The 24,929-nt window shown below is 37.2% G+C and overlaps 3 protein-coding genes across 4 annotated transcripts in view; 2 read left to right on the top strand and 1 right to left on the bottom strand.

Annotated features, from left to right (window-relative positions):
* Nucleotides 1-122: 122 nt before the first annotated feature.
* On the bottom strand, nt 123-5,634 carry rabl3 (RAB, member of RAS oncogene family-like 3). Its single transcript, XM_046841037.1, has 8 exons — nt 5,433-5,634; nt 3,535-3,626; nt 2,467-2,596; nt 2,230-2,344; nt 1,865-2,015; nt 1,652-1,723; nt 782-820; nt 123-603 (listed from the first exon to the last, which is right to left on the bottom strand). The coding sequence occupies exons 1-8, from the start codon at nt 5,476-5,478 to the stop codon at nt 547-549; spliced, it is 702 nt and encodes a 233-aa protein (XP_046696993.1). The 5' UTR covers nt 5,479-5,634; the 3' UTR covers nt 123-546.
* Nucleotides 5,635-5,759: 125 nt separating this feature from the next.
* On the top strand, nt 5,760-11,963 carry dnajb11 (DnaJ heat shock protein family (Hsp40) member B11). The gene is made up of 10 exons (XM_046839307.1): nt 5,760-5,924; nt 6,489-6,645; nt 7,169-7,266; nt 8,866-8,998; nt 9,843-9,985; nt 10,070-10,152; nt 10,264-10,321; nt 10,644-10,755; nt 10,870-11,029; nt 11,189-11,963. Exons 1-10 carry the CDS (start codon nt 5,851-5,853, stop codon nt 11,251-11,253), a joined length of 1,083 nt encoding a protein of 360 aa, XP_046695263.1. The 5' UTR covers nt 5,760-5,850; the 3' UTR covers nt 11,254-11,963.
* An 11,436-nt stretch (nt 11,964-23,399) lies between these two features.
* satb2 (SATB homeobox 2) overlaps nt 23,400-24,929 on the top strand; it is a 42,064-nt gene continuing 40,534 nt past the window's right edge. Inside the window, exon 1 of one of the 2 annotated variants that reach the window (XM_046845190.1) lies at nt 23,400-23,479. The gene's annotated coding sequence lies outside the window, so the exon portion shown is untranslated. The remainder of the gene's footprint in view (nt 23,480-24,929) is intronic. The other variant, XM_046845191.1, reaches the window with a different exon arrangement.

A 24,929-nucleotide genomic window follows, 5' to 3' on the forward strand; every position in this document is an offset into this window, starting at 1 on the left:
CTCGTGTGAATAATTGTTTAAGAAAAGTTTCTTTATTCATCTAATTCATGTAAACATTATATACAATTATATGAAGTACAAGTTTGCTAATATAGCAAATACAGCATATTTATCAAAATGGATAAATTAAAGACTTTTATTAAATAAAGTAAACAGAAATAAAAAAAAAACCCTATCATTAAGGATAAATCATTGTTTAACATCATAAGCAGATACAGAAAGGATTATTTTTGAGTAATTATATTATGTGGCTCATGACGTGGAAACAGGATAAGGACCTGCTGTTTACAAATTAAGCTTTAAGAAAAAATTAAGAAAGTACAGGCTCCTTTTCCAGTCAAAGTTTTATACAATTGTACATTTTACACATGCAAAGGATAAATGAGTTGTTGTGTAAAATATGTAAACACACTTTAAGTGAGTCTTATTCTCCCGTCACTATATAAAAAATAGAAGAGGTCTTTTAATGGTCAAATGGAAGTGAGAGCAAGTTTGGTAAATGTTACAGGTTGTGAAACCACAAGCCTCTGAAGTATTTCCACACGTTTAGTCGTAGTGAAGACTCTTGAAGTTGAAGCGCTTCCTCTCTGTGAAACCTGTCATCTACAAACAAAAAACAGGACAAAATTAAAAATTACAGCAACAATAAGAAAATGTGACCATTTTTTTAAATACATCTTTTTTTATGGCTGTTTAGGCTGCAAAACATTACACCATGGTGGTCATCAAGTAAAACACTGCATAGTACAATGTTAAACTGTGAAACAGAACACACACTCACCTGACTCGGGTCTCTACTGAAATATCTCTTCTCTATAACCTGTTGGTTTAAACACGATTGCATGACATCAAATTCATTTATGAAACCATGGAATAATACATTAAATATAATAAAACATTATATAAAACAATAGAAACATTTAATATTAATACACTGATTTTCTTATGAATAATAAATAACAATTTTTAAAGATTCTGCCATGTTGGTGGAAACAAATAAAATTCATTATTGGGTTCAATGTTCCATTAGATGCTCCAACATCATTTTTTTTTCCATTAAAAATATCAGGTTGGTGGTTTAGTAGAAAACTTGCACTGAAATGTTTTTGGGAAATTGCATAATATTCGTTTGACTTTCTTTGATAAAAAGAACTTTTTTGATGTTTATTATTTCCTACTATCATACACTGTATTTCCAACTTTGCCCAGTTTACCCTTTTGTGATAATTTGTGCTATATTATACCATAAATCAGGGGTCACCAACATGGTGCCTGCGGGCACCAGGTCACCCACAAGGACCACATGAGTCACCCGCGGGCCTTTTCTAAAAACAGCTCACCATAGCGCCACTTACCAGTTTTTTAAATCACATTTGCATTGGTGTGAATTTGAAAATGACAATATTAAAATATAGATGACTAGATATAGATGAATATCATTAAATATTAATTATAACATATAATTAAAGGTAAATTGAGCAAATTTGTTATTTCAGAAGTGTGTATCAAACCCTTCACATTAATGGGTATCCAAGAAGTAGCTCTCTGTTTCAAAAAGGTTGGTGAAATTAATATCAAAATAAATGCTGTAAATGCCACTTGACATGACTTTTCCACAGATCCACCACAGATACTGGAGAGTTCTAGTTACCTTGTCAAAAAATCTGCTCAGTTTTACAGCATTAGATGAGCCAGCAGCAAAGTAGCGTGGATTTGTACAGTCCTGAATAGCAGACAAATGTAAACAAATAATAAACAATTAGAACAGGATTACATGGAAATTGTAGATAACAAAATATTATAGAATCAACTTCTGTTAAACATTTCCTGGCATTTACAGTCTCCCACTGTGAGAATCACCCACCAGGTTAATCTCCTCTGCGTTGAAATCTTCAGACAGGAAAGCGGTGCGAGTCAGGACGTCATTCCTCTTGTTTTCAGGAATCTGATCGTACTTCGTGCCAATTAGCAGGAGAGGGACGGTGTTGTCTGCAAACTGCTCTCGGTCATAATCCCTGCATGATATCCACAGGAGTAAAACTAAGAGTTATATGCATGTGCTTATACTTATGTATAGAAATCACTGTAAGAGTGCTGAAGCATCATAGTTTAGTATTCTTTACAGGTACACACAAGGAGCTAATCAGGCAATGAATCACTAAACCGGCAACAGGCAAATACTAACAAGCCTCATTGCTTCAATTTCACATAAAACTGAGACCGACTCACCCATTTGACACAATGACGCCTGTAGGAGAAGAGTCTTTGCTCAATGCCTCCATTGACCAGCGACACAGATTCTGGGAGGATTTTTTGTTGGTCAGATCATGAACTAAAATAATGCCTGGGGGGAAAAAAAAAGATTCAGTAACACACATCCACCTTTACACAAGAGCATATTTATTTCCTTAAAAATGTTAAATGCCATTCCCACATACAAAATTATCAGTGGTTTTGCTAATATACCATTAACTGAATTGTAGAAAACGGCTCTGGTGCTTTTAACACTACTGGCGCTTCCTACAGAGCCTCCAACATCCCACAGTTCAATGTAGTAAGTCTTCTCCTCTGGAGTACCTTCTTTATAGTCATGGACCTGCAGACACAAAACAATCAACAAGGTGAATTTCTTTAGAATAACAAGTAGCAAAATGTGTGTCAAGATAATAAATGAGATTTGAAATAGAAACAGTGTAAACAGTAAAACAGTGTAAATGTGCTGAATGTTTTCTGAGAAAAATCAAGTGAAGGGATGCACATTTTTTAGCTGGTTACTAAAGAATACTTGTATCTCACATGCTGTAATATTTAAGGTAAATTATAATGATGTGAATAAACCTGATTCATCAGACCGTCCCACCTTCTTCAATTGCTCAGTGGTCCAGTTCTGATGCTCATGTGCCCATTGTTGTGGCTTTTGGCAGTGGACAGAGGTCAGCATGGGCACTTTGACTGGTCTGTAGCTCCATACACATTAAACAGCGATACATTGTGTATTTCGACACCTTTCCATTATAACCAGCATTACCTTCTTCAGCAATTGAACTACAGGAGCTCGTCTGTTGGATCGGACCACGCGGTCCAGCCTTCGCTCCCAATGAGCATCATGAGCCTCAGCCGCCCAGGACCCTGTCATCGGGTCACTACGGTTCCTTCCTTCGACCACTTTTGATACATACTGACCACTGCAGACCAGGAACATCCCACAAGAGCTGCAGTTTTGTAGATGCTCTGACTCAGTCGTCCAGCCTTCACAATTTGGCTCTTGTGTTGAGTGCGTCTTATGACTCACTCAAATCCTTACACTTTCCCATTTTCCTGCTTCTAACACATCAAATTTGAGGACAAACTGTTCACTTGCTGCTTGATATATCCCACCCACTAACAGGTGCCATGATGAGGAAATTATCAGTGTTATTCACTTCACCTCTCAGTGGTCATTATGTTATGCCTGATCGGCGTATTTCTGTTAAGCTGCTTTGTGAAAAATCTATTGATAATAATGCTGTACAAATAAATTGAATTGAGAATTACCCTGACATCCACAGAACAGCCAACTGTCCATGAAGGATTTCCCAAAACTTGATTATGGCACAACAGGTGAACTAAAGATGACTTTCCAACACCTGGAAACACACAAGTCATAAAGACAGCATGAGTAACCAAAAAGTTGTTATTGTTAAATCTAGAAGTGACATGCAGTGAGCTGAATGGCGGGTGAAGCACTGAGCCAGATTTATACATATAAAAACCCAAAGAGAATAAATTCTTAATAACTTGGTTTGATTAGTCGATGTTATTTGGGTGTTATATAACCAGTACGTGTTCTCTTGCATTCAAACATCATTTTGGCAGGTGTAATGGCTCCCTCTCATGGTACCTGGTACTTATTGCAGTTTTATTGACAGCAACAAACCTAAATATATTTTATACTGACGTGAAATAAATTACCTATGGAAGGCAATGACATGCAAGTAAGAGTCTACAAACTTCATATTGGTAATACAGGCACAAGCTGACAATAAGAAAAAAAATTCTAATATTACAGTTAATTTTTTTTATTGAACTATAGCAGCTGAGGCACATCCACATACGTTGGCAATAGCATTCCATCTAGAAATGTTGCCCATATTGTTACATCTAAATATGTTGGCCATATCGTTACTTTTAGATTTGGTTCGCTCTATATACACTGGTCATATAGTTACTTCTAGATATACATCTTGATATGCATAATTTATATATTGTTACATCTCAATGTGTTGGCCGTGTTAGATACATTGGCCAGATCATTACATCTAGATGCCGTTACATCCAAATACACTGACTATATTGTTATATTTAGATATAGTTACCTCTAGAAATGTTGTCCATATTGTTACATTTAGATAGTTACCTCTAGATTGTTTGCAATAAAGTTACATAAATGTTGTCACACCTATATATCGTTACATCTATATATTATAAAGTTATAAAGCATTTCACTGCATGTCGTACTCTGTAAGTATGTGTATGTGACAAATAAAATTGGATTTGATTTGACATCTATATACGTTTGACATGTTTACATCTAGATTTCGTTACATCTAGATACATTGGCCATATTGTTACATCTAGAAATCTTGGCCATATTGTTACATCTAGATATGTTGGCCATATTGTTACATCTAGATATGTTGGCCATATTGTTACATCTAGATAGTTACATCTGGCCATATTGTTACATCTAGATATGTTGGCCATATTGTTACATTTGGCAAGTTACATCTGGCCATATTGTTACATCTAGAAATGTTGGCCATATTGTTACATCTAGAAATCTTGGCCATATTGTTACATTTAGATAGTTACATCTGGCCATATTGTTACATCTAGAAATGTTGGCCATATTGTTACATCTAGATATGTTGGCCATATTGTTACATCTAGATAGTTACATCTGGCCATATTGTTACATCTAGAAATGTTGGCCATATTGTTACATCTAGATATGTTGGCCATATTGTTACATTTGGCTAGTTACATCTGGCCATATTGTTACATCTAGAAATCTTAGCCATATTGTTACATTTAGATAATTACATCTGGCCATATTGTTACATCTAGATATGTTGGCCATAGCATTACTTTAAGCTATTGTTACATCTGGATGTACTGGCCATGTTGTTACATCTAGCTATTGTTACATCAAGAAATGTTGGCCATAACGTTACATCTAAATATGCTGACCAACCACGACCATGAAAAGGTGAATCAAATTCTTTAAATTTCACTATTTATCCTAATGTTTGTCCTCTCTCATCTCAAACCTTAGATAAAGTCTGAGTATATAAAATTTGAAATAAAAAATAAAATTCGATAAGACTCAGCAAAATCTCACAATCTCACCCAAATCCACTCATTAGTCCTGCTCACAGTTTCCTGTCCCTTACCTGAATCTCCCAAGACTAACACTTTCACTCTGTCAAGCGAGGACATCTTTATCTCCTCTATGACTCTCAAGTTTGTGGATCTATAAAAGTGCTTCCTGCTGGACAAAATAAAAGTCTAACAAACATCGGAAAGCTTGGAAAGTAATTGGTTGAATATTAAATAGAGGTTGTTGTCCTATATTCGAGCACGGCTCGCTATCGAGAGGAAGTATTTCGATATACAGCCTAAGTAGTTAATTATAATGTGTTATGCGTCGTGTATGACGTTTATGCAGTTCTTGTCGGGACTCTTGTCGTACTTCCGGTTGGTACGAATACGGGGGGCGTGACTTGAGCCAGAACAGGAAGTTCTCTGAGATAGACAACACAGAAAGCCGGTGTAGTTTTTTAACTGGATTTCTGTAAGAAAGAAAGCCTCATGGCCGCGGGAGGGATGAAACTGTCGAGTTTATGCTGTCTGCTCTTGTGTTTGATAGCGACAGTGCTCGCAGGGTGAGTGACAGCCATTTGTTTTGGCGCTGTTTGATTTACTTTGTCCGTTGATACACCGAGCCGCCGGCTGGTCCACATGTTCATCTGTGATTGGTCTGTGCTCCTCTTACAGCTGGCTGGGAAGAACAGTGAGGAAAGCTAAACAAAAAAACACTTACAATAAAAGGGCGATTTGAGGGTTTTATGTTGATTTATAAAATGTAGAAGTGCACAGGATTTTGTGATGTTTTTTATGATGGAGTAGATCATGTCTCTGGATCAGTGCTGTTTGAATGAAAGCCATGTACATTAATATCAACACAATAGTAACAACAATAATCTTATATGATCTTAAACCTTTTGTACATCAGTCTGCATTTTTCTTTTTTGGAGAGGGGAGGGAAGGGAATTTGCCTACCAGGAAATAAATAAATAAATAGATTGATTGATTGATAGATAGATAACTTTATTATTCACAAAGACAAATTCGACACAGGAAACGAGATAGCCTATGTGGATCTGTATTAATGTATCCAGTAAAAGCTCCATCAGAACAGAGGTGATGTTTTGTTGCTGTTTCTTCAGGAGAGATTTCTACAAGATCCTCGGAGTGAGTAAATCAGCATCTATTAAAGAAATCAAAAAAGCCTACAGAAAGCTGGCACTGCAGCTGCATCCTGACCGAAACCAAGACGACCCCAAAGCCCAGGACAAATTTGCAGATCTTGGAGCTGCTTATGAGGTCGGTCTGTCTTCATTGTATTGATCACAGTGCTGGAAGGGAAGGTGCAACCAAAACACGTGTTAAACAAGCTAATAACGACACCGGGGGACTTTTTTTGGTGCTGCACAAACAACCTCCGTGTTGTATTTTTTTTTTTATTCTGCTATGGTGCTCATATTATGTCATTAAAAGCACTGGGTCGCTATTAATAATAAACCCACCCAATTTTATTCATTTCGCGGCTGTAGATCTACACAATATGCTGTATATTACTGGTTGAAATCATGGGCGAATTTGATTGGTGGAGAGAAACGTGTGGCTTTTTCTGATTGGTCCAAACGCCACCTGACTGGTAGCTTTGAAAACCCGACGTGGATTTGACATGTATTCACTCACATGCAAATTAAATCCCTTTCTTTTTAAATTCACTTCTATTTTTAGGAATTGAAAGAAAGTTTGAAGATCTTGAAGATTTATATTCATTCAAAACAGTTGTTCTTCAAGTGAATTCCTGTGTGTTATTGGTTTCTGTTGAACTCAGGTGCTGTCAGATGAGGAAAAGAGGAAACAGTATGATGCTTATGGAGAAGAGGGACTGAAAGAAGGCCATCACAGCTCACACGGTGATATCTTTTCTAGGTATGAATTTAAAATAAATAATACAAATACACATTTGCATGCATGGAGAAATAAGTTATAGCAAAATACTTCACACTGAGGTGGTAACTAATGTTATACATGTATTTAACACTCACTGAGCACCTACCCATTCATAAAATCGTCTTGCCAGCCTATCGTGTTGGAGATAAAGGCCAGTAGCTTTATATAATGTTTACATCAACTTTAGAAATGTGCAGGTTCAGTGATTTTGAACATATCATGATCGTTGGTGTCATGTGGGTTGGTTTAAATATTTCTGAAACTGCCGATCGTTTCAGATTTTCACAACAGAGGCAGCAGTCTCTAGAGTTTACTTAGAAGAATGCAATAAAGAATAAACCTCTAGTGAGCTCTTCTGGATGGAAATACTCCTTGTATCTGGAAGGAAATGCACATTAAAGAGAGCAGCAGAGAATTGGCAGATTGGTTCAAGCTGACAAGGGTTAAAGTAGCTCAGCTCCCACCTCTGTACCCTCTATATAAGCTAAAAAGCCTTTTAGAATGCATTGAACTGTAAGACAATTGGGCCGCAATGGCAGAAAGGCACACCAGGTTCCAATTCTGTAAGCCAAGAACAGAAAGCCAAGGCAGAAGTTTCCTCAAACTCACCAAAATCTTGATCTCTGCTCAAGTACAGCAGGAAACCATCAACCTAACCTGCATTGTGTCAACAGTCCAGGCTGGTTGAGGTGGTGTATTGATATGGTGAATTTATTTGTCACACTCTGGGCTTGTTAATACAATTAGTCATCTCGAAAATGCCACAGTCTGTTTGAGTATAGTTGATGACCAGGTGCATTTCCTGAAAAGGTGCAGGATTTTTATGTCGCCATCATGTCAACATTTACCAGAATCTCAAAGAAACATCATGTGAAATCCATCCCATGAAGAATTGAAGCCCCAACCCAGCATTATTATAATGTTTCTAATAAAGGCATTAGTGAGTGTTTTTCTATAAAATCATGTCCAGATGTGTTTTTTTTTTTTCGTTTATACCATAGCAATTTGCCAATGATACATTTTTTTTATATATATTCCTGAATAACGTGCTATTTAGACATCTGTAAAAACCTGTTTTTATTATTATTTATTATATAACAGTCTCTCACCAACCTAATGCTGTAAATAATCAACACCTTCTGACCTTGAGTAATTGGCACAAACACCCAAATGCATAAAACACATTAAACTTAAATACAAGCATCCATGGTTAAGATTTTTGAGACTGATTTTTTTTGAGTGTATTATCAGGTGTATCTAATGGAAACGGCATGTGACTACATGCATTAATCAGGTTTTGTTCTTCTCTTTCCAGCTTGTTCATAAGAAATTGATGTATTTACAATGGTTCATGAATAAAACGAAGACTAAAATAAAATAAACTATTCAATTTAATTTAGATTTAAATAGATTACAAAATAAAGCTTGGTGTAGCATTACAGATCATTGCATTATGGTCAATAAAAAGCATTTCAATAATTACCTGATTGGCCTAATTTCTGATGCCAGACATGAACATACATAAACACTAGTATCTACTGAGCTGTGCCTTAGCGTTTCTGTCTATTTTTGTTGCAGTTTCTTTGGAGACTTTGGGTTTATGTTTGGTGGGAACAGACAACAACAAGACCGAAACATTCCAAGAGGAAACGACATTGTGCTGGATCTTGAGGTTACACTGGAGGAAGTTTATTCTGGAAATTTTGTAGAGGTACAAATATTTATTTTGCATAATGTGGCGTGTGGAAAGTATTTGTACGGTGTAAAATGTCAGTCCTTAAACATACAGCTAAATATAAGTTATTAATTTATACAGATTACTCACTCCAATTATCTATTAGACATTTTCCCTACTACACCAATCAGGCATATAAGTATGATATTATAACATTATGACCAGTGAAGTGAATAACACTGATTATCTCCTTATCATGGCACCTTTTAGTGGGCGGGATGTATAAGGCAGCAAGTGACAATTTTGTTCTCAAAGTTGATGTGTTAGAAGCAGGAAAAATGGGCAAGCATAAGGATTTAAGAGAGTACGGCCCTTGTCCTTCCTTGGAACACTTTTGATGGATACTGACCACTGCACACCAGGAACATCCCACAAGAGCTGCTCCTGGTGTGCAGTGGTCAGTATCCATCAAAAGTGCTCCAAGGAAGGAACCAGTCGTAAACCAACAACAGGGTCATGGGTGGCCAAGGTCATGCGAAGGCTGGACCGTGTGGACCAACAGATGAGCTACTGTAGCTCAAAATTCTAAAGTTTATGCTGTTAATGCTCAACGGGTCAGAACTGTTTTGGTAGCAACAATATTAGGCAGGTGGTCATGCCTGATCGGTGGCCATAAAGAACTGGATTGGATCTGAATTTGGTTACTGTTCGTATTGTTCATGCAAACACATTCCAATAATGAGAATTTAATGGTTATTTGCGGTGAGGTATAGTAGATCATGAGCTCTGATGAAATATTTAGTAATATTGAATTAGGATATTGAATTAACCACGAAGCTGTAATATATTGTTGTTTGTTTGCTTTTCTGTCATGATGTAGGTGGTTCGAAACAAACCTGTTGCCAAAGAGGCCCCAGGCAAAAGGAAATGCAACTGTCGCCAGGAGATGAGAACCACGCAGCTCGGGCCAGGCCGCTTCCAAATGACCCAGGAAGTAGTCTGTGATGAATGCCCTAATATTAAGTAAGATTGCTACACCTTTGTGAGGTGAATGTGCACTGTAGTACCTTGGACACACAGGATAAATAACGCTGCCACTGTTTGCAGACTTGTGAATGAAGAGAGGACATTAGAAGTGGAGATCGAGCAGGGAGTGAGGGATGAGATGGAGTACCCCTTCATTGGTGAAGGTACTGTGTGACTGTACAGAAACAGTCGATGTACCGCACTTTTGATTTTTCCGAAGTTTCAGGTGTGGGTGCCTGGCAAATCAGTAATGTGTTTTATTTCCTTGTGTGCAGGTGAACCCCATATTGACGGAGAACCTGGAGATCTTCGCTTCCGCATTAAAGTCTTAAAGTATGATCACTATTTAAATGCATAGTAAACATAGTTCTGGCACGATACTTTTTGTTTTCCATCATGTGATTGAGTTAATGAAGTGGGTCTGAATCTGATGACAAATATTGCAGTTTATTGTTTAGCTAATTGAGAATGTTGTGATCAATGTAGGGGATTCTGCAACCATAATGTAGTATATAAAAAAGCAAATGTTGAAATGGGTTTAATTTGCATTAACAGTGCAAGCGAAACTGTTTCTTTATGTGTGATTCTCTCCTATAATAGGAAATGTTTTTCCAGACATTATGTCCTTGCTTATTCTATGCGTTTGGTTCTCCAGGCACCCGGTATTTGAGCGCAGAGGCGATGACCTGTACACAAATGTAACAATCACCCTGGCAGAGGCTCTGGTTGGCTTTGAAATGTTTATCAAACATTTGGATGGCCACCAGGTAAACGTTCCAGATATCACACAAACACACACATACACACATACATAGACTATTATGCTGCTTTTTAGGTTCCCACGATCTCTCATACAAATTGTGTTACTTCTCATTTTACAGGTTCACATTGTGAGGGATAAAATTACCAAGCCTGGAGCTCGAATCTGGAAGAAGGGTGAAGGACTTCCCAACTTCGACAACAACAACATCCGTGGATCGCTTATAATAAGCTTTGACGTAGACTTCCCCAAGGATCAGTTTAATGAAGACGAGAAAGCTGGTATGGCAGTAGGAAAGGTTTATTGGTCTAGATTTTGTAATGGTATAATGGGTTTTAGTACAAGACCTATTTGTTTAGCAATTTCTGCTAATTTCTGCTCTTGAGGTTTTCTGACTGATTCAACATCATCAATGTTTTTCCATCTCTTTTTTTGTGTAGATATTAAGAAGCTTTTGAAGCAGACGCCATCTCAGAAGGTTTACAACGGTTTACAGGGATACTGACACACCAGCCAACAAAACCAGGACTGATTTCCCTGTCAAATTCCATACACCACGTAAACACACAAAAAAGAAGCAAGCATGGAGGGTTTATTTATTTTCTCAGACTGTACTCAGGATAGGTTGTCTGTACGTGTGTTTTTTGTTTTATTTCTGATTTGGGACACTTTTTTAAAAAACGTTTTCTTGAGGTAAGGTTATGGAAAGCAGCAAGGATTTTTTTTTTATGAAACTCTCTTTTGTTTTGTTTTTTTCTCCCCTATTTTTCCTTGTTTACAGCTTTTGTGATTATAGTTGCAATGTTTGCATTACAGTTTAATAGTTTTTTCCCCTTTTCACCAGCTATTACCCAATCATGAATCAATACTTTACTGGAACCGAACTGCCACAAGAAAAAACGTTATATCAGAGGACATTTTACTTAATTTTTATTTAATTTATTTTTTTTTTTTAAAGAAATACCTGCCTCTGTATTGAATGTTGTCAAGATTTAATATTTCCTAATTTTTCAGAAAGGGTTTATATGAATGTGTTCTTTATATGTAGTTATTTTGTTTATCCTTGTACTTCCTTCTTGGAGAATTTCCTGTTTTCCTTTATTTGGGTCATGATTCTTAATTGTAAAATATTTCCTCCACCTTTTTCTATTTTTAACATGTCAGACATAACCTCCATGACCTTGCCTATGATTAAAAGTTTTCATCTGCTGCTAAGTCCTATGCCAGTGTGTTTCCATTAAGGGGACGGCTGCACTAAAATTGACCAGGTGGCAAGATGTGTAAAGTTTTTCACATGAAGAATTAAAGCTTTATAATAATGTCCCTAACCTTCTATTAAACATGTCCCTTTACCACTCAAAGGGAATATGTGGCAATTTAAAACAAAGGGGGGAAAAAAGCATATATAGAGGCTATGCAAAGTGAAGTCCGCAGTAGGTAAGTGTAAGATAAGTAGAAGGGATAGCTTTCTCTTGTGAAAAGAACCAGGCCACAGTAAAAAGTACACATCACTGATGATTGTTAATGAACAAAGCACCATTGATGTGTTAAAAAGTTCACATTTCTAGTAAAAGCCCATGGATTAAAAGATTAAATTGTATCAATCGGAATTTAATTGGTTTGGTATTGCCAAGCTGCCATTCTAGGCCATTTGAGCAAAGCCCTTAAGGTTTTGTGCTTGTGGAGCACTTTTTAATTTCACTGCAAAAAGCCCTATTCATAAAACCTTGAATGTTCATTGTAGGTCTTCAGTGGTAATTGGTTGCCTCTGCTGCACCAGCATCATCTCCAGGCAGAAGAGCAGCTTCAGGGAAAGGTTGCTGTCACTGCCCTTCTACACTGGCGGATCAGTGCTGACTTTCCTCACTGTTCTGCACATCCTCAGCCATTTTGGACTGCACTACACAATGTACACTATTCACATTAACACTCCGGTTTGCACATAACTCCAAAAAGCGGGTTGAGTCGCACAGGACTCGATAAAAAAACTGTCTTTTGCACAGACCCTTTTCTTTAGCTTACCTTTAGATTTTTAGTATTTTGTAGTATTTATTACATGCCTTATTGCCTATGTTTGTGGATACTGCTGGAAGCTGTAAATTTCCCATAGATTATCTATCCATCCATCTGTCCATTCATTCATTAGTCACATGTGGTGTATATTGAATACCATTTAGGCCCAATGGAGCACACTTGTAGAGCAAGTGATGGTTTCTACTGTATACAGTACACTGTTCCAATAAGGACTATTAGGACATTGTTAGGCATTCCGATTCTGATACGTTTGTACAATGGTATCTTCAGTTCGATGATTATTTAATGGAGTACACAAACACTATGTAAAGAAAACCATTTGATAATGGTTTTAATGGTTAATAGCTGACGGTTAGTAAAGGTATTTATAGCTGACAGTTTGGCAGTTGTTTGTCAGCAGTTGGCTATGCAAATGCTCCTGTCTGATCTTTCTGATGTCTGCTTGCTTCATAACCATAAATTGTCGGATTTAGACCTGATTTTCGTTATACTATACGTTTTTGACAACATGATTCATGGTCTGTAAAGCTAATGTGTGAAGCATTACCATGTTGGAATTACAAAATAACTGACACGAAATATATACGGTATATATGGTGTATTTGGAATTTTAATGTGACAATGTGTGATAGTTATACAGGTTATCAACCATGTAAAAACGATTTATGTATTAATATATTTGAATTCTGTGAAAATTATGACAAAAGATAATAGTATTATAGGGAAATAAGTATTTCATGTGAAATCCAACATCGGCTGTTTTAAGAATAGCAAATGAAATATGTAGATGAACTAATGCAAAACAGTGTGAACAGGTAAAACCCTATGTTTATGATTATAGTCTCCAATAGAGGGTGACAAAAGTGCATTCATGTTGAAAGAATTGGAAAGAAAGGGAAAGTGTGGGTTTCCTTACATCTCAAGAAGATTCTGGGTTAATAAAATAACAACAATAATGATAACAAAATGCAATTAGTCGAGCGAGGTGACTTGGAACCGAACCTGGTAGTGTCTCCAGGGTCCCTGGTTTGATCATGAGCTCAGATAACAGTGCATGTTGAGGTTTTGTGCTTTTTCTCCTCATACACTAGCATGTTTCCTTTATGTTGTCTGGTTTTCTCCTACATGCCAGAAAACCTAGATGTTTTGGCTATGCTCAGTTGCCCCTAGATATGAATGAATGTTTGTGTGTGTGTGAAAGTGAGTTCTTCTGCCATGCTCTCAGAATATCTGGCATAGAATCAAATTCCAACTGCAAATCAGAGGTTCATGTCTGTATCCAGACAGCGTCCTGTGTTTCAGCAGGCAATTCCGAGTAACTCCTATATTGTCTTCGCAATTTCAGGTCAGTGTCATAGAGGTTTAACCCTTTCCCTAATTTGAGGTCCTGAGACCTAACAGGATTTGCTTAACAATTTAAAAGCTGCAGATTGTTTTAGTTACCTTCACTAGATCTAAACTTTATTAAAACCCTGTCTCAGACATGCAGTGACAATTAGTTTGGTTTCATAGCTTATTTCATGTCTGATTGGTGTGTTGTAATTTCCAGCAAAAAAGATCCATCATTGAGTTTGCCTGAATGTTTTCAGATTGCATTGTATTATATTAGATGTGACATTAATATAAAGGTATAAACTCAGCATCATTTAAATGTCAATAATCATACCTAAAAATGAAGTGCGTAATATTACATCCATATTGTTTTCTTTTTTTTACTTTTCTTCCTAGAAATGCTATTTCTAACAGTGAGAAGAATGAAGCATTTTGCGAGGAGGCTGTCATTCAGTATTCTGAGGTCGTGCTAGATGAGGTTTGTTCTGAAATTTTCTATTTACTTTTATATTCTGGGATTCTTTTAATAAATGGAAGGGGTAATTAAGACCCCCCCACACACACACACACACACACACACACACACACACACACACACAATGTTGCATAAAATGTGTGGGATAAAGAATTTGCTATGAGGGTGTGGAGGTTTTACCTTTAGTTGACATCAAAATAAGAACAGCCTGAAATGGTTTAATGGAATTTGTTGTCTTGTGTTGACATTATTTGTAGTGTTAAATACTATTCACAAAACAACTATTTGATAGCTGTGTCTGATTATCTGATAGAGATTGTTCAAAGGATAGTCCTTGCTTTGAGACATCTTTCCTGTGGTTTGTGGCCACAGGAGGGCAATGTTACCCTCGACATTGCTCTGTATGAAGCAAGATGCCATTTGAATGTCTTCAGAATGTATGCCATTGAGTGAACTGAATTTGGAGCCTGGCCTGTGTGCAGTGGATGTAAGCCCAGAGTTCAAAGGGGCACTGGCAGACTGGCAGGCTGTGAAGCTTAATAGCACACTTATGGGTTAAATCTTCCTGGCAAAAGTGGTGCAGCACCTCTGCTCACACTGCATTGGCAGCACTTTTAGCATTTCACTGCCTTTGGCAGTAGTTTTGGTTAATGGAATCTGACTGTGTGTGTGTGTGTGTGTGTGTGTGTGTGTGTGTGTGTGTGTGTGTGTGTGTGTAAAAAGGAGAGAGACAGAAAGAATGCTTTAAATTCATTTGATAGATAAACACATCTTAAACAGTACAGCACACCTAATAAAATGACTCTTTGTAATTTTCGTATCAGAAATGATATGCGATTTCTAAAGTCTCAACGTCTGTTGTTGTTATCTATCAATGTGATAACTAACAAAGCATGGACTGGAAAAAAAACACAGCTCAAAAAAGAAAGCTGATGGACAAATCCTGCAATTTTGTGGTAGGGATCTTGAAGTAAACAAAAGGCGGCTCTTGTGTAAAATAATGCATGTCAGCCGTGTCCTCAGCCTGCCGCTGCTTTGAAGGTGCATGCAGCCTCCCTCGGCTTAGAAAGGCTGTACGCTATGTTACTATATAGAATCCCATTGATTCAAAGACACACACAAAAAATAAAAGCCTCAACTATTTAACAGCACATTGTGGGCTCTAATTATGGGAAGCATGGGAAGGAAAAAGCCGCATGAGGTTTTTTTCCCAGACGATGTTGAGGCCCTTTGGAGAGTGAAGACGATGCTGTTGTTTTGCTGAAATACTTTCAGTAGCTAAACATAGTTAGCTGTCATTATGGAACTTTGCTGACCTCCTAACAACATCTCCAGTCCACTCCTATCCTAATGTCACAGTCTAATCTGCCACATTGTACATTGCGGGGGCCCAGCCTACTTTATGGTGTCCACATCTTCCAGAAAGGGTAATGGTGGTAAGAAGTGGGTTCAGACCATTGGATTTAATTAAAAGATATTTTGATGTACATGCTATTAAATAAATAACTAAATAAATAAATTAAATTAAAAAAAAAAAATATATATATATATATATATATATATATATATATATATATATATATATATATATATATATATATATATATATATATATATATATATATATCATCCCTATCTTAATTTCACCCAGCTGACCATCAGTAAATTAGAGAGGTTTTTTGTTGTGGATCCATTGTCCCAAATACATTTTTAAGAAGTATCTTTAATAGCTGTATGAAAAAAATATTAAAATGACCCTGAGTTATGTGCACACATGAAGTACAGTAAAAGTGCAGGACAGGCTGGTGAAAGCGGTCTTTGTGCGGGTGAGGAGTACGCTCAGGCCCTCCCCTCAGCCGCCATGCCTGGGTGCTGTGGTGGCAGATCACAGTTAATAACTGTGTGGTCGGCTGTCAGGAGCACTTAGCCTGATGCTGGGCAGGCAGGGCCCTTGAACAGAGCTTCCTCTGCCTGAGTGGGAGTATATATATATATATATATATATATATATATATATATATATATATATATATATATATATGTGTGTGTATGTATTTCTGAGAGCACATACAAGCATGCAATATGACAAGAATCTGGAGTAAAACTTCAGTGTCTTAAGTTTTAATATAAGGCCATATTAATAAATTACTTAATTATTGTGTTTGGGAAGAAGGTAGCCTCTTATTAGGGTTGTACTAGAATAGATGCATCACTTGTGCTTTCTGAATTGGTGATGGCTTGAGTTTTCTACCCACAAACATTTTATCTTTGACATTTGACAATTATATTTTAGACTTGTGACATGCACATTGTACTATAGTGATACAGTATGCATTTAACCATCTAGTTCCAAATGTTTTGGGCAACATGAAAATGACAAAGTACAGAACTATAGCAGAACATTCTTTATATATTTTTAATAAATTAATAATGTTTTCTCCTAATTTGTTTCTAGCATGAAGCAGAGTTGCTGTTTGCGAAGTCAGTCATTTTTTTATTTTTTTACCCAGTGTCCTCTGATGAATCCGTCATATACATTACATGGAACAACCTAAATGCAGTATTTCATACAATTCACTAAAGAATAAAAAGAAAAAATGCAGTTCCTATGAAATATTATGTTATTGACAGAGAATTGTAACAGAAATTGATTAATGGATTTGGATGTATGTATTAATTTGGGAAGTGGTAACTCAGTGGTTAATGCTCTGGGTTCCTGATTGAAAGTTTGGGGGGTTCAAGTCTCGGTATCGCCAAACTGCTACTCTTGGACCCTTGAGCAAGGCCCTTGACCCTCTTTTGGCAAACTTGCACTCTGACCCCAGCTTCCTAAATCTCTGTTTATCTTTTTTATTTTTATGTAAAAGGACGACTAGTTCATTTTTTGATAAATAAAAAGACTCACCATTGTTAATTTTAAGAGTATTGATTTATTGATGTTCTACTATAAATAATTAGAATCTATTCTGTCTTTAAATACTAAGAACACTTTTAACTTTACAAATAAAATCCACAAAACTCGTTTAGTACAAATTCCTTAATCATTCTTAAAAGTCTTTAATAATATTTAGTCTATTTATTCAAGCCGTAGAGCTTTCTATTCCTAAACCTTCTACTGATAAAATACACCAAGTAACCATGTTTATAGGCCTACATGCTTTTGAGTTATTGAGGTTTGGATTCAATTCATTCAATTCCAATTCAATATAAAAGATTTTGTAATTGTAAGTTGGAATATATAGCTAGCAAAGTAAAAATAAAATCACAGTCCTTTCCCCTTGGCTATGCTTCATGGACCTCATTTTGGCAACAGATTCTTAAGCTGTTTGCTGCTCCTTTAAGAATTGGTCTTATTGTTTTGTTGTTTATTTGTATAATTAACTGACTTGCATACAACTCTCATTATCTCATCCATGATTACAAAAAAAAATGTGCAGAACTCTACTTTGGTGGATTTGGTGGTCATTTGATTAAATAAAAGTACATGTAAACAGTGCACATCTTTATTTACAACAGAATATATTTCAGGTCAGAGGATGTTCATAGTTTTGATCATTCACCATGCAGAGGTTTTTGGGTCACAGTGTGTGTGTAGTTTGTTTGTAGTAGTAAGTCCAAACTATACAATGACAATCAAAGCAATTTTATTATTATAGGTGGAATATTTTAATAGTCAATACCAAACAGAAGAGATGCATCCAGAGACCACTGATTGAGAGAATGAGTATACTACTGTGTCCAATGTGATAAGTGTGTGGTAGTTAATTACCCTGCCATTAAAAAAGCTTTGGGGACCCTATTCTTGATGACTATCATCAGTCTTAGTCAAATGAGGTGAATAGCATGAGGAGAATGTTATGCATCCATGTAAGGGAAAACAACACATACCTTTTTGGTTGTATGGGTTCTCCTGTGTGAAAACCTGGTCTGGCAGGTTCTGTTTCATGCACTTATGACTCCCAGAATAAATCATAACTTCCTGCTCTTAGTTCCTGCATTAGCCTATCCTTTATTTCTCCTTCCACCCTTCCTCTTGATACAGCTCTGGATTGGTTTCCGAAAACCTGTCAGTCAGTGGGCACTTGGGCTCCTGTGTCAGACTCCCAGGGGCTTTGTCTCCTCAGACTCGCCCACAAATTAGAACACAATCAGTTATCCATCCCCTCAGTGCAGGCTCCAGGCAGACCCCCAAGTCAGCAGACGCAAGCCACCCTGTAGCTGTAATTCCACCTCCTGTTGCACAAAGCAGAGGCAGCTTTGGCCTTGTCCTTGACAAGACCCTTCGGATTGCCTCCGCCCCCTGCTTCCACACAGTCCTCCAAAGACCTGCTGAGAGAAACCAGGTTCTCTTTGGTTTGAAAAAAGTGTTGGCTGCTTTATTGAACCCTGGCATTCTTACACCATTCTTGAGCAGCTAGGCTTTTTTTGCATTCTCATACCTACATTTATTCATTTTGGCAGATGCTTTTATGTGAAACAACTCACAGTTGAACTGAGCAGAAGGTTAAATATCTTGGCATAACGGCCAACAGTGGCATCTTGGTAGTGCCAGGTTTCAAACTTACATTAGGCCACAACTTTAACCACTGAGCCACCCCTGTGCCTCTACACAGCTCTTACTGTTTGACTAAGCAGAGTTACAGTACAACTAACATCCTGTGTTCTTGGGTTACCTGGTTTGCGCCTGTCTCCCAAAAACATGCCAGTAGTGGGACTGGATTAATCCTAGGTGCAAATGTGTGTAGATATTGTCCTGCTATGGTCTGGTGTCCCATCCAGAGTAATATCTGCTATAGGCTGGTTATCCACTGTGACCATGTCCACAGTAAACACACCTGAAAGTGAGTGAGTATAAGATATAACATGGTTGTTGATGTACAGTACATCACTGTCTGAGTTGTTCCCAATAGATAAATCTTTATGCAAAAATTCTGTGATGTCTGAGACTGAACTTTGCAGCAGACCTGTATCACATTTAAAGATTTACTTACCACCATTCTGCACCATTAAAGCTCTCGTTAAAGGCATCAGCATATGCTGCCCATGTTTTTGTCACATAAAGTGATGCCTTGCAAGGTAAATAATTGGTCTGATAACTGGCAGAGCTTTTTATTGATTCAAGCTGTCACAAATCACTCATGATACATTATAAATTCTTGGGAAAGTTTCAAAACCCCATATTATATAGCCTACTCAGTAAAAGTGTTAAAGTATTTCTAACAATAAAAAGACACCATTATCATATATGCCTTCTTCAAAACATCATAAAACATAGTTTATTTCAGAAAAGGCTAATAAAATACTATATTAAACACATGCAGCATAAATACTGCCCATGTGTGGTATGATCATAGTGATTATGTGAACTAATATCAGTCATTTTATTCAGTGTCGGATATAAACACCTCCTTTGAGGGTGTAATGCTAAACTGGAACCAAGCTGGTTGTCTAACCATTAATTTGCATGCCTGCATTTGGATCAAAACACCCCACCCTTCATCTGTGAGTTTTTGTCATCTAAATAGCTGGGAGGCTATTAAGTTAATTAATGACACATGGACGGATCTGGATCACCCACGATCACAGCTCTCACTGGCTTTATCTCTTCCCTCCCTGTGGCACAGCAGTACACATACGCATGCTCTCATTCTTCTCCCTCTCTCTTTCTCTTTCTCTCTCACATACACACACACACACACACACACACACACACACACACACACACACACACACACACACACACTCATAATTCACTGTATGAAATTATTCTTACAAATGTTTCCCAAAACAGATAATTCTATCATGTAGATTTTCTTTAGACATCTCAGCCATTGACATTCCAACCAATCTTTCTCGTTCTATTACGGCCACCCTTCCATTCTCAATGTCTTTCCTACCTGTCATATAGCTGGCTTGCTGTGGCATAATGCAGAGAATTTAGAGCTCTGTGTGAAGGAGTAAAGGACAGGATGGGAGAGGGCTGACACAAAGAAGAGCCAAGAGAGGAACCAAATGCTGAAAAAGGGGACCAAATTAAAAGAAAAATTCAACTTAAACAACCACAAAAAAAAATCAATAGCTAGAAATAGACTATTAAAGGGACAGTGCTAATAAAGCCTGGAAGTTGGGGGTGGGTTTGAGGCTGGCCCCTGAGGGAATGTTGAACAGAGCTAGTGCACACTCTGACGAATATATCTGTATGTGATTATTTTGACAGCAGTTATAAACCCATAAGGCCTGGCCTCAGTTCCTGTTCTTGTTGATTTAAACCACCGCGGGCCATAAATAATGGCTGATTAAGTGGCCTATCTGGCTCTCTCTGCCCCCTCTGCCTGGGTGGGGGCCTGCGTCTTGAGTGCTGCCCTTCAATGTGTTCTGCATTAGAATTACCGAAGAGCTGGGCAAGCTGTGTGTGTTGAGGGGCACCCCCAATACCAGGGAAGCCTTAATTTTTTTCTGACTTTAATACTTAAAATGTAGTCTCTACAAAAAAAAAAACTAGAAAAAAAACCCACTAGAACATTGAGTTTGATGATAGCCAGCAACATGTTTGACATGTCTTATTGTCATAAACATGCTGTTGCACATTGCCTCATTAATTAGCAAAGGCCTGTTATTTGCAGAGTGTATTGTATGTAGGTTTTTTTCTATAACCGATCTGTGTTTGGGTTAGTCAATTTTAAGGCAGTGCATCCGTTCTCCCCAGCTGGCATTGGTGACGTGTGAGCCAGCAAAATTCATTGTTATTGGAGGATTAACTTACATAGGTCAGAGACTTTGTATATAAAAGTGGGCTTTTATGGATATTTGTGGTTATTATTTCTGACTGTTAAAAATCTAGCAGTTTGTGCAGTGTAGATCGAGTGTTTATGCAATAACTTGTGTCGCTCCGCTGAGGTCCATGGACAAGATGGAATGATTGGACGGAATGCCTTTGATGCCGCTGTCGGGGTACAGTCCAGTAAACGCATAAGAAAACACTTTGGATTGGCAAACGCTAATGATGTTTGAGAGACATTTCACATGAAAATCTTTACAGGTTTTTTTTTCCTTTTTCAAATAATTTTTCAGCTAACCTGCTCCAATATGTTAAGTATCTTTGCTGAGGTGAAAATTCCAAAATATGTGCTGAGGTGGTATTGATCATGAACCAGCTGGTCAGTTCTTATTACTTCAGGCCAAGTCTCTGAAAAAACATCCCTTAAGATGTCACATGCAGTGAGCAATAACTCAACCTGATGTCTTGCTTTTGCACAATGGCCTCCTGCCATCATTGCAGTAGTAGTTAGTCCTGTCCCGTCCCCCCCCTACAGAGGATAACATTTCAGCACTTTAGATTAGCGACCCAGGGTCCCATCAACACCTTTAAGAGGGTCATGCCTCCCTCTTCAGTGTAGACTGAGGGAGCCTGAGTGGGCTATGCTGTGTTAACCTAACCAAGGGCAAGAAAGCAATAACAAACACAGGATCACAGGACTACCGTGACCTCTGACCCTTACAATCTCTTACAAAACTTCTCAAAGATCACTATCATATACATCCACTTCAAAGCCCCTCCCTACTTAAATCACACACACATAAATGTCTCTTCATACACTGAATTGTAAACTAAACGAGAGACTGTTATGCGATTGCTGCCAAAATGATACTGATTAAAATATTTTCAAAATAAAATAAAAAACACATTTGAAATTCAGATGACAGCAAGTTTGTTGAATCGCAAAGGAATTAGTATATAAGGAAATCTATGCTGTTAAGCTTCCTGAGGTTTTCACAATGTACTCGTGCAAAATCCAACAGCATTGCAGTCATGAAAACCATCCTGTAGGTTAGAAAATTAGAAAATGTTTTTATCTGTTATCTCTCTAATTTAGCTGTGTGAACAGTTATAATAATAATAATAATAATAATAATAATTATAATTATAATTATTATTATTATTATTATTATTATATTAGTAGTAGTATTATTAAACTTAATTGTTATTGTTCTAATAATAATAATAATAATAATAATAATTATTATTATTATTATTATTATATATTTTTGTTGCTAAAGATACCACTTACCAATGGTAAAAAATAATAGATTGTGAAAATGATACTGTTCAGTTGAATTCCAGGTGAATTTGATGTCAACATATATTGAGATATATCAAGATGAGATAAAGTCTTCAGTGGCATCCTGGTGAAACAGACATATCGAATTCTTCCATCTTGCTTTGCAATTGGGGGTTGTTTTAGTCCAGAGCTCTCAGACATGATTGGAGTTTTTATAAGGACATAATAGACCTGGCTCCAGCTCCCCCTCCTTGCTGTTTCTCTCTGGCCACAGAAATCTAGTCCACTGCTCTGGAAAACTTCACAGTGCCAACAGAGATTTAGAATGTAAAGGCTAGGCTCAGTAATGTTTAATAGTAGATGCAGCTTACTGATTATGACCTTCTCTACTTAAACAAATACGGCCTCCTCCTTCTCTGTCTGCCCTCTGGATTCCACAACCACTCCCCCGACAGCCTCCTTTCATCAGCCTTAAAGCTCAGGTTCATGGACTTCATCACAATATACAGAATCAATTTCATTGTTAATTCGTGCACAGCAGTGGGTAATCAGGTGCTCTCGCTGGTGTAGTACGGCTTTGCGACAAGCAAACCTGAGGCATTTACAATGTTGTGACTACCTTCTTTAGGTGACTGGCAGTAAATGATTGACACTAACAGTCATGGGAAGTTCCGCATTCAGGTCTTCAAAGTTGTACACCCATTTTGTTTAACCACAAGGCCATTCTCTTGTCAGTCATGCGTTCAGTGAAAAGCATGCAAGTCAAGGAAGCCAGCTGGGAAGACAAATCCAATGCATTCTTAACAACCCCTGCACTCTAAGGTAACGTGGTAAGTAATAAGCACATGGCCCTTTGTTTGGATGTGTTTAAAAATAAACTGGGTGACTATGAAAAGGGAACTACAGATTTTACATATATTTAAAGAAAAAAAAGAAATCTTTATTATTTCTCAACCAAACAAATTTCAAAAAGATATCCTCTGCAAGTTTCATGGAGAAGATTTCTCAAAGAAAGGCTCCACTGTTTTTCTGATACCAGTACCGAGTGTTTCTCAGCTGATCCACTGCACCACTGCACATGCTGTCTGGGGTAATAGCCTGCATCGGCACAGTTGTCCACTGCAGCATAAGCTGTTCTTTGAATTGCTTGCATGTCTCCGCAATGTGTTTGGTTTCATTTGGGTTTTCTGCCAACAGAATGCAAAACTTATTTTATGCCCTGGTCTCCAGGACTGAGGTAATGGACTTTGAGTCTTGTCAAGTTAGTGACACCACCTATAGCTTTAGCATCACTAGCTCTGAAGCTTTCCTTTAAATCTATATCCTCACTGAATCCCTTCATTAGCTGATAAGGATTTGTATGTTCTTGCTCTGTCTGGTGCATCTGCCTGTGTCAACGTTAGCCCTTTGCCTAGACACATGAGTTTTAAGCAGTATTCAGAAATTGAGTCTGGAGAACATGAGTGAATCGTTGAGAAAACTGTTGTCAGGAGTAAATGAAATGTTTGTAAAGAACTAGTCAATCAATCAAAAGCTGTTGTTTCGGGTCGGGGTTATATATTTGTGGATAGTAGTTTTATCATTTATAGACACTAATTCTGATATTTAAATATTCTAACATACTGTTAAAAAAGCAAATAAAAAAGAAACATGTCAACACACGTGAATGACAAGTAATTCATATAAAAAGGTTTTAGAATTGCATGAACTGTGTGTATAGCTTCAGAAACAGTAGGTTATATATATATATATATATATATATATATATATATATATATATATATATATATATATATATATATATTTTTTTTTTTTTTTTTCCTTATCATTTATTATTAATCTAATAGTTTATATATCATTCCACTGAATTCCAATACAGTTTTGTTAATGTGTGTGTGTGTGTGTGTGTGTGTGTGTGTGTGTGTGTGTGTGTGTGTGTGTGTGTGTGTGAAAGCTTGACACATTTTAAATTGTATTTGGCATATAGGCTGTGTATAGCCAGGCAGAGACAAGGAACTTATTCTGACATTTGCTTCTTGGGGGGGAACAGGGGTGTAAATGTGCGAAATGCTCTGAATAATCTATATATTTAACCCTAGTCTGTTCTAGACTCTGGTTGTGTTGCCCAGAATCCACAATAGAGTGTGTTACCGTGTACAATACAGAAACATAATTCCACTCGTCCGCGTTATTTCACAGTGTTTTACTCCCATTATAAAAAAATTAATAAGAATATATACATGTTTGCAAATGAATCCGAAACCATTCACATTAAACCCA

Source organism: Silurus meridionalis, chromosome 3, assembly GCF_014805685.1.
Source record: "Silurus meridionalis isolate SWU-2019-XX chromosome 3, ASM1480568v1, whole genome shotgun sequence".
In the NCBI taxonomy this organism is placed as follows: Eukaryota; Metazoa; Chordata; class Actinopteri; order Siluriformes; family Siluridae; genus Silurus; species Silurus meridionalis.